This window comes from Hemiscyllium ocellatum, chromosome 25, assembly GCF_020745735.1.
Source record: "Hemiscyllium ocellatum isolate sHemOce1 chromosome 25, sHemOce1.pat.X.cur, whole genome shotgun sequence".
NCBI lineage: Eukaryota > Metazoa > Chordata > Chondrichthyes > Orectolobiformes > Hemiscylliidae > Hemiscyllium > Hemiscyllium ocellatum.
The window spans coordinates 9,507,061-9,520,346 of NC_083425.1; the positions used below are offsets into that span (position 1 = coordinate 9,507,061).

Consider the following 13,286-nt stretch of genomic DNA (forward strand, 5'->3'; position numbering starts at 1 on the left):
AGGTAGAGCCGGTCAGGGATAGCGTAGGGAACTTGTGTGTGGAAGTAAGAGCAGATAGGAGAAGCCCTAAATGAGTTGTTTGCTTCAGTTTTTACTAAGGAAAGGGACTTTGTTGTGAATGATAATTTTGAGGAACAGGGAAACAGGCTTGAACAGATCAAGATTGAGGAAATTGATGTGCTGGAAATTTTGGTAAACAGTAAGATTGTAAGTCCCAGGGTCAGACCAGATTTATCCCAGGCTGCTCTGGGAAGCAAGAAAGGAGGTTGCTAAGCTGCTGGCGAAGAACTTTGATTCCTCAATCTCTACAAGAGTGTAGCAGAGGATTGGAAGGAGGGGAGTCTTTTTTCAAGAAGGGTAATAGGGAAATCCCTGGCAATTACAGACCAGTCAGTCTTACATCTGTGGTCAGCAAAGCTTTGGAAAGAATTCTGAGGGATAGGATTTATGATTATTTGGAAAAGCATAGCATGATTAAAAGCAGTCAACATGGCTTTGAGGGGGCAGGTCATGCCTCACATTTTATGAAGGAGGTGACGAGACAGGTTGACAAAGGTTAGGCAGTGAATATGGTGTACATGGACTTCAAAGCATTTGATAAAGGTTCCCCATGGTAGGCTCATTCATAAATTCAGGAGGTATGGGATACAGGGAGATTTGGCTATCTGGGTTCAGAATTGGTTGGCTGACAGAAGGCAGAGAATGCTTGTAGATGGAAAGTATTCTGCCTGGAGGTCAGTGGTGAGTGGTGTCCCACAGGGCTGTTCTTGGGCCTCTGCTCTTTATAGTTTTTATAAATGGCTATGAGGAGGTGGTTGAGGGGTGGGTTAGTAAATTTGCAAATGACACAAAGGTTGGAAGTGCTATTGATAGAATCGAGGGTTGTTGCAGGCTGCAACTCGACATCGACAGGATGCAGAGCTGGGCTGAGATATGACAGATGGAGTTCAAACTAGATAAAGGTGAAGTGATGCATTTTGGAATGTCAAAACCGAATGCTGAATGTAGGATTAAAGACAGGGTTCTTGACAATGTGGTGGAACAGCAGGATCTTGGCATTCAAATGCACAGATCCCGCAAAGTTGCCACCGAAGTGGATAGCGTTGTTTAGAAAGCATATGGTGTTTTGGCTTTCATTAACAGGGGGAATCGAGTTTAAGAGTCATAAGGTTTTGCTGCAGCTCTACAAAACCCTGGTAAGACCATACTTAGAATATTGTGTCAACTTCTGGTCACCCTATACAGGAAAGATGCGGATGCTTTGGAAAGGGTGCAAAGAAGTTCTACCAGGGTTCTGCCTGGACTGGAGGGCTTGTCTTTCAAAGAAGTTGACTAAGCTCAGACTTTTCTCTCTGGAGAAGAGGAGGAAGGGAGGTGACCTGATCGAAGTGTACAAGGTATGAGAGGCATGGATAGAATCGACAGCCAAACACTTTTCCCCAGGAAAAGAATGACTAGCACGAGGGGTCATAGTTTTAAGATATTAGGAGAAAGGTATAGAGGAGACGTCAGAGGCAGGGTCTTTACACAGAGTTGTGAACGCATGGAATGCGTTGCCAGCGGTCATAGAAGCAGAGTCATTTGGGACATTTAAGTGACTGCTGGAAACGCACATGGACAGCAGTGAATTGAAGGATGTGTAGGTAGGTTTTATTTTATATTAGGATTAATCCTCGGTACAACATCATGGGCTGAAGGGCCTGTTCTGTGCTGTACATTTCTATGTCCTATGTTCTTTCTAGGAAGCAGGGTATGAGGATGTACAGTCAAAGTAAACGTGGGAGTAAATATAGTGAATATTGGTGACCAGCCTATATCCAGAAATGGAAACAGATGTCAAAGAGGAGGAGAAGGGAGAAATCAGATGGACCAGGTAAAGCTGACAGCAGGGTAGAAAACAAAATAGATAATTTTCTCTAATCCCAGACAAGATAGGGAGGCAGCATGGATGATGTCATTAATATACTGGAGGAAGGTGTTGGAATGGGCCAGAGAAGGACTGGAGGGAGTACATGAAACAAAGAGACAGGCATTATTAAGGCCAATGAAGGTACCCATGCCACACCACTTTGATCTGAAGGAAATGGAAGGAGTTAAAAAAGCACTTCAGCACAGTCTGCACAATCTAAGTTTTGTTTTATTTGCAATTCTGAGACATGGACATTGCTGACTGTGTCATCCTCAATTATCCTAAAATTTGTGGTGAGTTTTTTTGAGCCTCTGCAATGCCTGTGTCGGGATGTTTCCTGTAAGGGCTAAGGCCAAAGTTCAAGTTTACGTTTAATTTAAGTTGTGTCAGAAAAAAGTGGGTTATGATCAATGAATAAAACAATTTTCAAAGATTAGTCAACTAGGCAGCTCTTCATTCTGCTGAGTTTATTAAAATCACAACTACTCACCGTGCTGGGAGGAAGCATCGCTTATCTGTTCTGTGAGATATTCTAACAAACCATCAAAGATTTCTAACAAATTCCGTATATTTTCTTGGTCACTCTGAATAATATTTTCTCCTAAGCAAGAGGAAACAAAAAAAGCATCAATTTACACAAATGCTTTTCGACAAATTATCTTTTTCTGTTACCCTAAATTTATGCCCATATTTCTAATACAGTAGCACCTCGACTTACGAACTTAATCCGTTCCGGGATCCGATTCGCGAACCGAAAAGTTGGTGAACAGAATCAATTTTTCCCGTTGTTGAGAATGCTTGGATGTAGCAACGAACGCTGTTCACAGCGCACGCGCCAAAGACGAACTGAATGAGATCACGCGGGGCCCGAGAGCTTTTGCATTCAACAAGTGTGTAGCAAAGCAGAACAATGAAACCACATGGTCGCACACAGGCTTTTTGCGTTCGTACCTTCGTTCGTACCTTGAATTTCGTATGTACACTGAAGCAAAATTTTACATACAATCCTGTTCGTAAACCGATGTGTTTGTGAACGGGGTCATTCATATGTCGAGGTGCTACTGTACTTTGATGCAACCGAGGACAGAACGCTGCATGATCGTTTGGTTCAAATTGTTGCCAATGTTAATAAAACAAAGGCAGCCTGAGAATCAGAAAGCAAATTCTGAACACAGCATTTCGTGAACAATAGATAAATAATCCATTGTCTGTATTCAACTAAAAATTGTGTGAACATTTTCCTCCCCACCCCCAGATTGTGTTTTCCATCGAGGTTCAAGCTTTATTTATTACTGACCAGTTATATGCGACAAACTGATTTGCAAGTAGTCCAAAGCCAATGAATCTATCACTGCCTGTACGTTATGGACATCATCTTCCTGACTTTTGGGAGTAGCTATGTAATCTGTAATAGATTTTAAAAGTTACATGTTATAACTTCTCATTGAACACATTGCACAGCATAATAGAACTTTGAAAATCACTGTAGTACTAAACAGGATTTCACTCGAAACATCAATTTGCCTGCTCCTTGGATGGTACCTGACCTTTACCAGCACTACACTCTCGACTTAGGATTTATTACAAATTAATTATTAATTGTGACTCACTTACCTGGGACCTTTTCACCAAGAATGGCTTCATAAAGGGCAATAAATACACCTGCATCACACTCACAAAGCTTTGTCACCCTCTGATTAATATGGCACTTGTGAAGAAGATTATTGGCAATCGTAATCCAATCTAGAATAAAAGGATCAAAGTACCAAAGTTAGTGTACCCCACAAAATTAGTGTTAAGCAGTGAGACAATTAAATAACAAAATGGCATGTATAATCTTCCACAGAAGATGTGACTTGATTGAAATATAAAGTCCTGTGGCGCCTTGACAGGGCAGATGTTTGCTTTGAGAGAGAATCTAAAACTAGGGATCACCAGTAGAGATGAGGCGAAACTTTCTCTTCAAGGGTCATTGGAAGTTTCCTCCAAAGAGGAGGGAACAGAAACTTTGTTTAACTTTAAAGGCTGGGATGGATAGATTCTTGTTAAGCAATTGGTAAAAGTGAGAATGTGGAATTGATGTTCTAATCAGATTGGCGATGACCTCATTATATGACTGAGCAGGTCCAAAGGCCTAATCCTGCTTCCAATTGCAGTTCAAAAGTTCAGAATGACTGATATCCTTTGAAGCACATGTTTACATTTCCCCACTGTTGCTTTAAGAAACAGCATGGTCATTGTAAAAATAACAATAAAAGAATGCATAAAATTAGATTTGTTAAGATGCACTATGACCAATTTTAAACAATTCAGTGATGGCATGTGGGGTTTGCTAGCTGGTCGAGCTATATTGTCCATCCTTCATTGTTCTTGAGAAGGTAGTGAGCTGCATTAAACCACTGCAGTTCACCTGATGTAGGTACCCCACAATTCCAATAGAATAGGGAGGAGATTCCACGTTAAATTTTATACAAGCTTTAGCTAGTCAAATTCAAGAGTACCTAAGTGGCTTACTAGCATAAAAATCTATAAACTTTAGCCAACACACTAAACCAGTGATCTTGTGTCATCTGCAATTAAATGAACAAGACCAGCTATCAGGGTACATCTAAGCCCAAAACACCGACAAGAGAAAAATTGGCTGAAAATTGCTCTAGAACTATTGCAGGATTCCAAACTCAAAAATTACCAGATTATGGAAGTCAGATCTATGTTGGAGACTCAAATAAACAATCTTCCAATAGCAGACTCAACAACTTGAATCAGTGAAATTTAGACCACATTCACCTTATCCTAACTATGCCCAGTCAAATATAGGAAGTTTACTTAAAATGAGGAACACAAGACTGTTAGCTCTATTCAAATCAATATCTAAAGCCAAGTTAGTCATCATTTCCTCCTCATACTCTTATGTGAGAATTCTTTACTTACTCCAAATTAGCAATTTCACCTTCACCGTAGGCAATGGTGTCTTGGACACTTGCCTCCATAAAATAACATTCCATCACTTCATCCAAATTAATCTATTGAATCTGAACTGCTAACATTAGCACATTCTTCCTTAGATTAGTGCCCAAAACTGCTCGATATTCCAAAATGTGGTTTGACCAGAGGCTTATATAGCCTCAGGGGTACATTCCTATTCTGGTATTCTAGCCCTCTCTATATGAATGCTAACATTGCATTTACCTAACTGCCACTGAACCTGCATGTTAAAGTTAGGAGTCCTAGTTAATGATTTTTTTCAAGTCCCTTTGTGCTCCAGATTTCCCAAACCTTTCCCGATTTAGGGAATACTCTTTCTTCCAAAGTGTATAACCACACATTTTCCCCATATTATATTTCATTTTCCACTTCTTTACCCACTGTCCTAGTTTAAAATCCTTATGCAGTCTTCCCACCTCCTCATCACTACCTGTCCCTCCCACCTTTGGGTCACTAGCAAACTTAGCAACAATGCACTCAACTCCTTTGTCCACATTAATGTATAACATGAATAGATATGGTCCCAACATTGACTCTGGTGGAACTCTTCAAATGATTAGTCATGTTTGAGGGACTAATGATTATGTTGCTGTTAAGAATTTACGTAATAACATCTAGTTCAGCAGGAAGTGAGTCAATGTTTATATAACACTATACACAAGGACTACCAGGCAACTATCACAAACTGATGTTGTCAAAGCTGGAAACAAATTCTCTCTCTGCTCTCAGGGTTCTTGAAATAAATCCTTGGCATGTGTTGTAGCCATCATCTCATGACAATGATCATAAATCTTTAGAAGTTGTTAATTTTGGGTCCTGCAGAATATTCTCTTGTTATTTGAGGATCTGTGCTTAGTTGTAACAAAATAAGAACATGGTGATTTGATTTTTTAAATTTGTTACAGCATAAGGATAGCAAGAAAAGTGTGACATAGAGCCAACTAAAGAAGCAGAAATATAAAAAGGTCAGATGCAAGTCGAGGCAGCAATGTTCCCACAGGATTCAAAATTGAACAGTGCTTGGGCCTTTTGTGTACACTCAAATATTGTTTGAGAAAATATTTGTATTTTTGGACTCTATAGTTATAATAAAAAGGAATATGAACAGATAGAAGACAGAATAGGATTGTCGAACCTTTTCAAATATTGGCAATGAGCAACATTTCAATTTTACTCTTCCTCAGGGTAGGCAAATTTCAGAAAGATAAAGGGTTGCCACAACCTGAATTATTCAAAGCTTAAATTTTAAAAGGCAGATAAATTTAGTAAATAGAAATTATTAAAAAGTACCAAACGAAACTCAAAAATAAAGCCAAACTTTGCCAAATAATAAGCAGGGTTAGAGAGAGAGAGAGAGAGAGAGAGAGAACGAAATTAGCTCCAAATCATGATCACCAGGGAGGTGGTAGCGAGTGGTGCCAAGTACTTGTGTGAGGCATACACACAGCTGGCCTAGGTAGGATTCACATGGAAATGGTGGTTGTAAGTTGAGTTTTAGCATAGCATTTGCTCCTCTTATGCTTTACCTCCATCTTTTTCCTCACCTGCACTCACCTCTTTTCTTTCTCTGGCAAACCTTACTACCCCCAATCCCTCTTCGCTTTGTCTTTCTTTGCAGCCATTTACTTCACGAAAACAATCCATGGGATTATGTAATTGAAAAACTTTGCATAAACATTATCCCAAATATTTTACACTGAAATAGGCAGCGTGCAATTTGCTTTTTATTCCTCTCCACTACAACATTTCTCCTCTGGAAACTAATTTGTTAAAGAGTGATTTCTTGGAGTAGGGATTCCCATTGATCAATGGGAGTCTCAGCTTCCTGACTGAATGGACAAAAAAAAGCAGTAATACAAATCAGAAACCTAATCAGTGTGCAATGTTTTTCGGAAAGACAAATTAATAGGAATGACGCAGCGACCTGACTATCAATCCTACCCACCCTTATCACTGCAACCTGACACAATCGAACCCTCACTGCCTTCTCCCCATATTGCAGCACATGCCCTTCAAGCTAGAATCTCCTTGAAAGCCTCAAATTCCCAAACATGGCCCATAAAAGCACCAGCACAGCTTCCTACCTCAGGCTGTTCACAGCTGCCAGTAAAGCAGACTTCAGGCCAAGTGAAATGCTTTGGCAGATTGTGCACAGTCCACAGCCCATAGATCTGGCAACTCTAAGTAGAAGACATTGACGATATGGCAGTGTTTCAGGCCAGGCTTCACAGAAATTGTCCAGTTTATGCCAAATTACTACAATAATACTTCCATTGGTTAGGCCATTGTTGGAATATTGCATGCAATTCTGGTCTCTTTCCTAACAGAAAGATGTTGTGAAACTTGAAAGGGTTCAGAAAAGATTTACAAGGATGTTGCCAGGGTTGGAGGATCTGAGCTACAGGGAGAGGCTGAACAGGCAGGCTGGGGCTGTTTTCCCTGGAGCGTTGGAGGCAGAGGGGAGACCTGATAGGAGGTTTACAAAATTATGAGGAGCATGGACAGGATAAATAGACAAAGCCTTTTCCCTAGGGTCGGGGAGTCCAGAACTAGAGGGCATACGTTTAGGGTGACAGGGGAAAGATATAAAAGAGACCTAAGGGGCAGCGTTTTCACGCAGAGGGTGGTACATGTATGGAATGAGCTGCCAGAGGAAGTGGTGGAGGCTGGTACAATTGCAACATTTAAGAGGCATTTGGATGGGTATATGAATAGGAAGGGTTTGGAGGGATATGGGCTGGGTGCTGGCAGGAGGGACTAGATTGGGTTGAGATATCTGGTTGGCAAGGATGGGTTGGACTGAAGAGTCTGTTTCCATGTTGTACATCTCTATGACTATATAAATTAGTGAGATAATGCAATGGCTCAAGTCTCACATAGGGAAGAAGATTGTGACTGCCATGGATCACTATTTATTCATTAGCTATATAAAAAAGTACATCAAAATGAAAAGCTAATTAGATTATGGTTGAGAATGCCACGTTTTTCAATTTGACCAGTTTTTTTTCCTCAAGTGAGCATGCATTTTAAGCATTTATCTTGCCTGCATGCTCAACACTACAACAAAATAATCTATTTGCAAGTCAAAACTATTCTATTTCCTTGCACATTTAGATCTGACATAAAATTGAGCATCATCCTCACTCTAGTACGTAACTGGGTTAGTTTTAACTTAGTTAAAATCTTGGATTGTTAAATTTTCTTGAGGGCCTCAACTAGAATTATGCACTGTTTCACATGTAGATATCTCTCAATCAGAAACCAGCCTCTATTCATAGTAACTTATGATTAATGAACTTTAGTGTCTGCCTAAAGCGATAATGTAATTAATATCTGCTTAAAAGATATACACAATAAGAATCAAGTGATTGGTTAATCAATCTTTACATTTTGTAACATCCTGATGGGTCTAGCTAATTCCAATTGGACACATCCAATTGAGAAGTACTCATCTGCTGGCTTCAAGTATGAGCACAATTCCTGATGAAGGGCTTATGCCTGAAGCGCGATTCTCCTGCTCTTCGGATGCTGCCTGACCTGCTGTGCTTTTCCAGCACCACACTCTCGACTCTGATCTCCAGAATCTGCAGTCCTCACTTTCTCCTAGTGAATTTCAGAATAGACTTGATGGTGAAAATGAAAGAGCATGTTTGCTGCTTATAGTGTGCCTTTTTGTACTCATTCATGGGATGTAGGCATCACTTGCCAAGCCAGCATTTAACACCCATTTTATTTGCCCTTAAGGTGTTAGTGAGCTACCAAGCTGAAATGCTGCAGTCCATTTGTGTAGGTAACCCCACAATGCTCCCCAGAGGAGCAAGTTTACATGTTGTATTCTCATAGTAGCCACATGTTCTGGTTTGATATCCGATGTTTTCTTGTCAACCTGATCTACATTCAGAGCACTGGGAAGAAACTGCGACCAACATGTTCCAATAATGACAAAAGGTGCGACCAACACATTTTGGGAACCCTGGAGAAGTAGAGACATATAGGATTGGGTAAAGAAGAAGAAGAAGAAAAGAGGGGAGGCTTATGGCATATCCTGAGGGACAAGCCTAGCGCTTACAAGGGAAATTTCTTCAGCCAGAGGATGGTTAATATGCAGAACTCATTGCCACAGAATGTTGTGCAGACCAAGTCATTTAATGTACTTAAGACAGATAGGTAGCTTCTTAATTTGTAAGGGGATCAAGAGTTAGGATAAGGCAGTAGAATGGGGGTTGAGAAATATATCAGCCATGATTGAATGGCAGAGCACACTCAATAGGCCAAGTAATCGAGCTTTTCTCCTATATCTTATGGTTGTATAGGAGACATTGAAGAGTAACCAGTCTTGAAGCAGATCCTAACCACCTAATGTACATTCATCCTCCAACATTACATTTAAAAAGTATTGTAGTGTTCTTTGAATCTGCAATTACAGAAGTTAATATATATAAATTTGTATTTCTTCCATCTGAAGATATTTTCTGCTTGCAAATTTCCACTCAAATCTTACATAATAGACCTACAATTAAATTAAACATTTTCTGTATTATTACTACTACAGCGGCTTTGTTGGTATTCAAGCAATGATTTTCAATCAACTAAAAAAAGTGACAGGGTGGGCACAAGGACTGGTGATGAAAGCAACTGCATCTCTACTGTTCCTCAAGAAAGCAGAACACTAGTTGGGGTGCAGCTAACAGGTGGAAACATGTCAAATGTTTATGATACAAAATGAGCTTTATTCTGATTTCACAGCTGACTGGTTAAAAAAAAACCAATTGGTACAGAAACCCTGCAAAGTTATTATGGAGATAACTATTTACAAAACTCATCCTACTTTCATGGAATTAGCGCAGAAAAGGCCCTCTCACCACTGAGGCTGCATTGACACACCAGAAACACCTGACCTTCAACCCAATCCCATTTACCAGCACTTGGCCCATAGCCTTGAACATTATGTACCAAGTGTGCATCCAGGTTCTTTTAAAAATGATTTGAGACAGTTTGCTTCTGCCACCCTCCCAAGTAGTGTATTCCAGATCACCACCACCACCTCCTGGGTAAAAAAAATAGGTTGACCTCACATTCTCCCCCCCCCCCCCTCCCCCACCCACATCAAAATCCATCCCTTATGTTGAAATGGTATCCACTCTGGCTGACTCTTTGACTAAGGAGTTTACATCAGAGTGGTGCTGGAAAAGCACAGCAGGTCAGGAGCAGGGGAAAAAAAAAAACGACGCTTTAGGCAAAAGCCCTTCATCACGAAAACAGGGTCCTCTACTTTTTGTCATTTACATAAATGATTTGGATGCGAGCACAAGAGGTACAGTCAGTAAGTTTGCAGATGACACCAAAATTGGAGGTGTAGTGGACAGCGAAGAGGGCTACCTCAGATTACAACAGGATCTTGACCAGATGGGCCAATGGGCTGAGAAGTGGCAGATGGAGTTTAATTCAGATAAATGTGAGGTGCTGCATTTTGGGAAAGCAAATCTTAGCAGGACTTATACACTTGATGGTAAGGTCCTAGAGAATGTTGTTGAACAAAGAGACCTTGGAGTGCAGGTTCATAGCTCCTTGAAAGTGCAGTCACAGGTAGATAGGATAGTGAAGAAGGCATTTGTTATGCTTTCCTTTATTGGTTAGAGTATTGAGTACAGGAGTTGGGAGGGCTCTGGCCCGAAACGTTGAATTTCCTGTTCCTTGGATGCTGCCTAACCTGCAGTGCTTTAACCAGCAACACATTTTCAGCTCTGATCTCCAGCATCTGCAGACCTCACTTTTTACAGGAGTTGGGAGGCCATGTTGCAACTGTACAGGACATTGGTTAGGCAACTGTTGGAATATTGCGTGCAATTCTGGTCTCCTTCCTATCGGAAAGATGTTGTGAAACTTGAAAGAGTTCAGAAAAGATTTACAAGGACGTTGCCAGGGTTGGAGGATCTGAGCTACAGGGAGAGGCTGAACAGGCTGGGACTGTTTTCCCTGGAGCATCGTAGGCTGAGGGGTGACCTATAGAGGTTTACAAAATTATGAGGGGCATGGAAAGGATAAATAGGCAAAGCCTTTTCCCCGGGGTCAGGGAGTCCAGAACTAGAGGGCATAGGTTTAGGGTGAAAGGCAAAAGATATAAAACAGACCTAAGGGGCAACTTTTTCACAGAGTGGTACGTGTATGGAATGAGCTGCTAGAGGAAGTGGTGGAGGCTGGTACAATTGCAACATTTAAGATGCATTTGGTTGGGTATGTGAATAGGAAGGGTTTGGAGGGATATGGGTGCTGGCAGGTGGGACTAGATTGGGTTGGGATATCTGTTCGGCATGGACGGGTTGGATCGAAGCGTCTGTTTCCAAGCTGTATATCTCTAGGACTCTGAGTTCCTCCTTATCCACACTGTCCATGCCTCTCAATCTTGTAACCGCAATCAGATTACCCTTCAATCTTCTCTGTTTCAACAAAAACAAAAAGTAGACAAGCAGGAGGCTGGAAGAACACAGCAAGCCAGGCAACATCAGGTGGTGGAGAAGTTGATCTTTTGGGTATAACTTAATTCCAGCACCTACACCTCAAATTTTCCACCCTAGGGGAGCATCCTGGTAAATCTCCTCTGCACTCCTTCCTGTAATTGGTAATCAGAACTCAGGACTCCAGCTGTGATCTCAAAGTTCTAAACAACTCCGACTTGACTTGCCTTCTTGTCTTTGTCAATCAAAGCATAGATTATACAAGTGTCCCATGTGCCTTTTTCATCACCCTTACATAACCATCCACCTTCAAAAGAGCTACAAGCACTCCAAAGTCACTTTGTTCTACAGAAATTCCTTATCTGATAAAACAAAATTTATAGGAACACTATTTAAACAGACGTTTTTGAAACAAAATATAAACTAATACTGACAATTGTCTATTAAAGCAAGTCTGAATAATACCAGCATTCTCAGGTTCAATATTTCACAAGAGGACGTAATGGCCATTAGTTACAACATATAGAAAGAAAATAATTTGGAGGTCCATTATAGATAACTAAAAGAAGTACCTTTGCCCCGATTAGACATAACCAAGGTCAATAATAAAGTCGCAGAGATGGAACAGTAATGGAAGCATTTGAAAGAATCATAGGAAGCTGAGCTTAGGTAGAATATGCTGCGCCACAAATCAACCCGGAAGACGCAATATTTCATTCACTTTAGGCGAAGGCAAGAGGGAGTAAAACCAATAGATTCCATTTTATGACGACTAATGGTTTCAACCCTCTCAAAAGTAGCAAGCTGTTTCGGACATTACACGAATCATTGTAAATGCATTAAAACTGCGGGGTCGGGCTGAGACAAGAGACTTTGCAGGAACTGAGAGAAAACATCGCTTGAAGAATAAGACGCAATGAATTGCAATTTTGTATCGGGCTAGCAATCACATTAACTAATAGCGTAAGAGTCGCCGGACTTGAAGTACTACCAGACCGGAGTTTCGCCAATAGTTTCAGTTTTAATTAATAATACACTCGGAGGCAACCTCCCCGATTATTATGTTAACAGATAACAGACGCCTCTAATCAAGTTCCGGGTTACCTTGACACTGTGGGCTAGGTGAAGAAGCTCAAGTTTGATATAAAAATGACCACCACACACAAATATTTTATATTATAGTATATTAAACGAAGGCCTTTCCTAATAGAGGGGTAGACTATAGCTTAAAAACAGGACTATGGAGGTAGAAACGAAGTGATTTCTTGGTTGACATAACTCAATTATTTCACACAAAACAAATACAATGACAGTTAAAAGCACTGCAGTAGACTTCATTAAAAATCGAAACACTAGGAAAGTTTGTTGGGAAAGTTGTCAGCGAGGCTGCTGGCCTACAACTGAAGGCGAATCGACAGCGACCGACCTCTCTCATCCTGCGCCTCCATCTCCAACGACACGGAACAGAAACTCTCCCTCCTTCGAAGAGATGTATAATGATTCCCAAGGAAGAATCACCAATAGCTTAAGCTAGTCGGAGTTGTATTTAGTCAGTTTGTTGTCAGTTCGCTACCATATCCCCCTGGACGCTTGTACATTTAAACCGTCTCCAGCCGCCCATTGGCTCCGAACATGACGTCACCAACCGCCCACCCGCGGAACTATGTCACAGCTCCCAGCACCGCCCTCCATTACCCGTCTTTTTGTTTTTAAAGTTTTTTTAAAGTCACGAATACATATTTTCCCCCCATCGTTCAGGAACAGCGAGCGTGTGAATAATTATTATTCAATCATCGTCCTTCATTACCGTTTGATTGACGTCACGCAGTCGCCATGGGGAAGAAAGGGCTCCCCCTCTTCGCTCATCTGTAACCGTCCGCGAGGCAAAGTAGGCCCTGTCAAGGGCGATAAAGTTTGGTTTATAGAAAAACACCTCG

At 41.0% G+C, this 13,286-nt stretch overlaps 1 protein-coding gene across 1 annotated transcript in view; it reads right to left on the reverse strand.

The window, feature by feature from the left end:
• The window catches only part of LOC132827921 (centrosomal protein of 95 kDa-like), a 61,978-nt gene extending 48,897 nt beyond the window's left edge, over positions 1-13,081 (reverse strand). The window contains exons 1-4 of the mRNA XM_060844758.1: positions 12,776-13,081; positions 3,524-3,652; positions 3,207-3,314; positions 2,400-2,510 (exon numbers count right to left, since the gene is read on the reverse strand). Coding sequence (XP_060700741.1) covers positions 2,400-2,510; positions 3,207-3,314; positions 3,524-3,652; positions 12,776-12,797 — 370 coding nt within the window. The 5' untranslated portion in view covers positions 12,798-13,081. The remainder of the gene's footprint in view (positions 1-2,399; positions 2,511-3,206; positions 3,315-3,523; positions 3,653-12,775) is intronic.
• Positions 13,082-13,286: the final 205 nt, after the last annotated feature.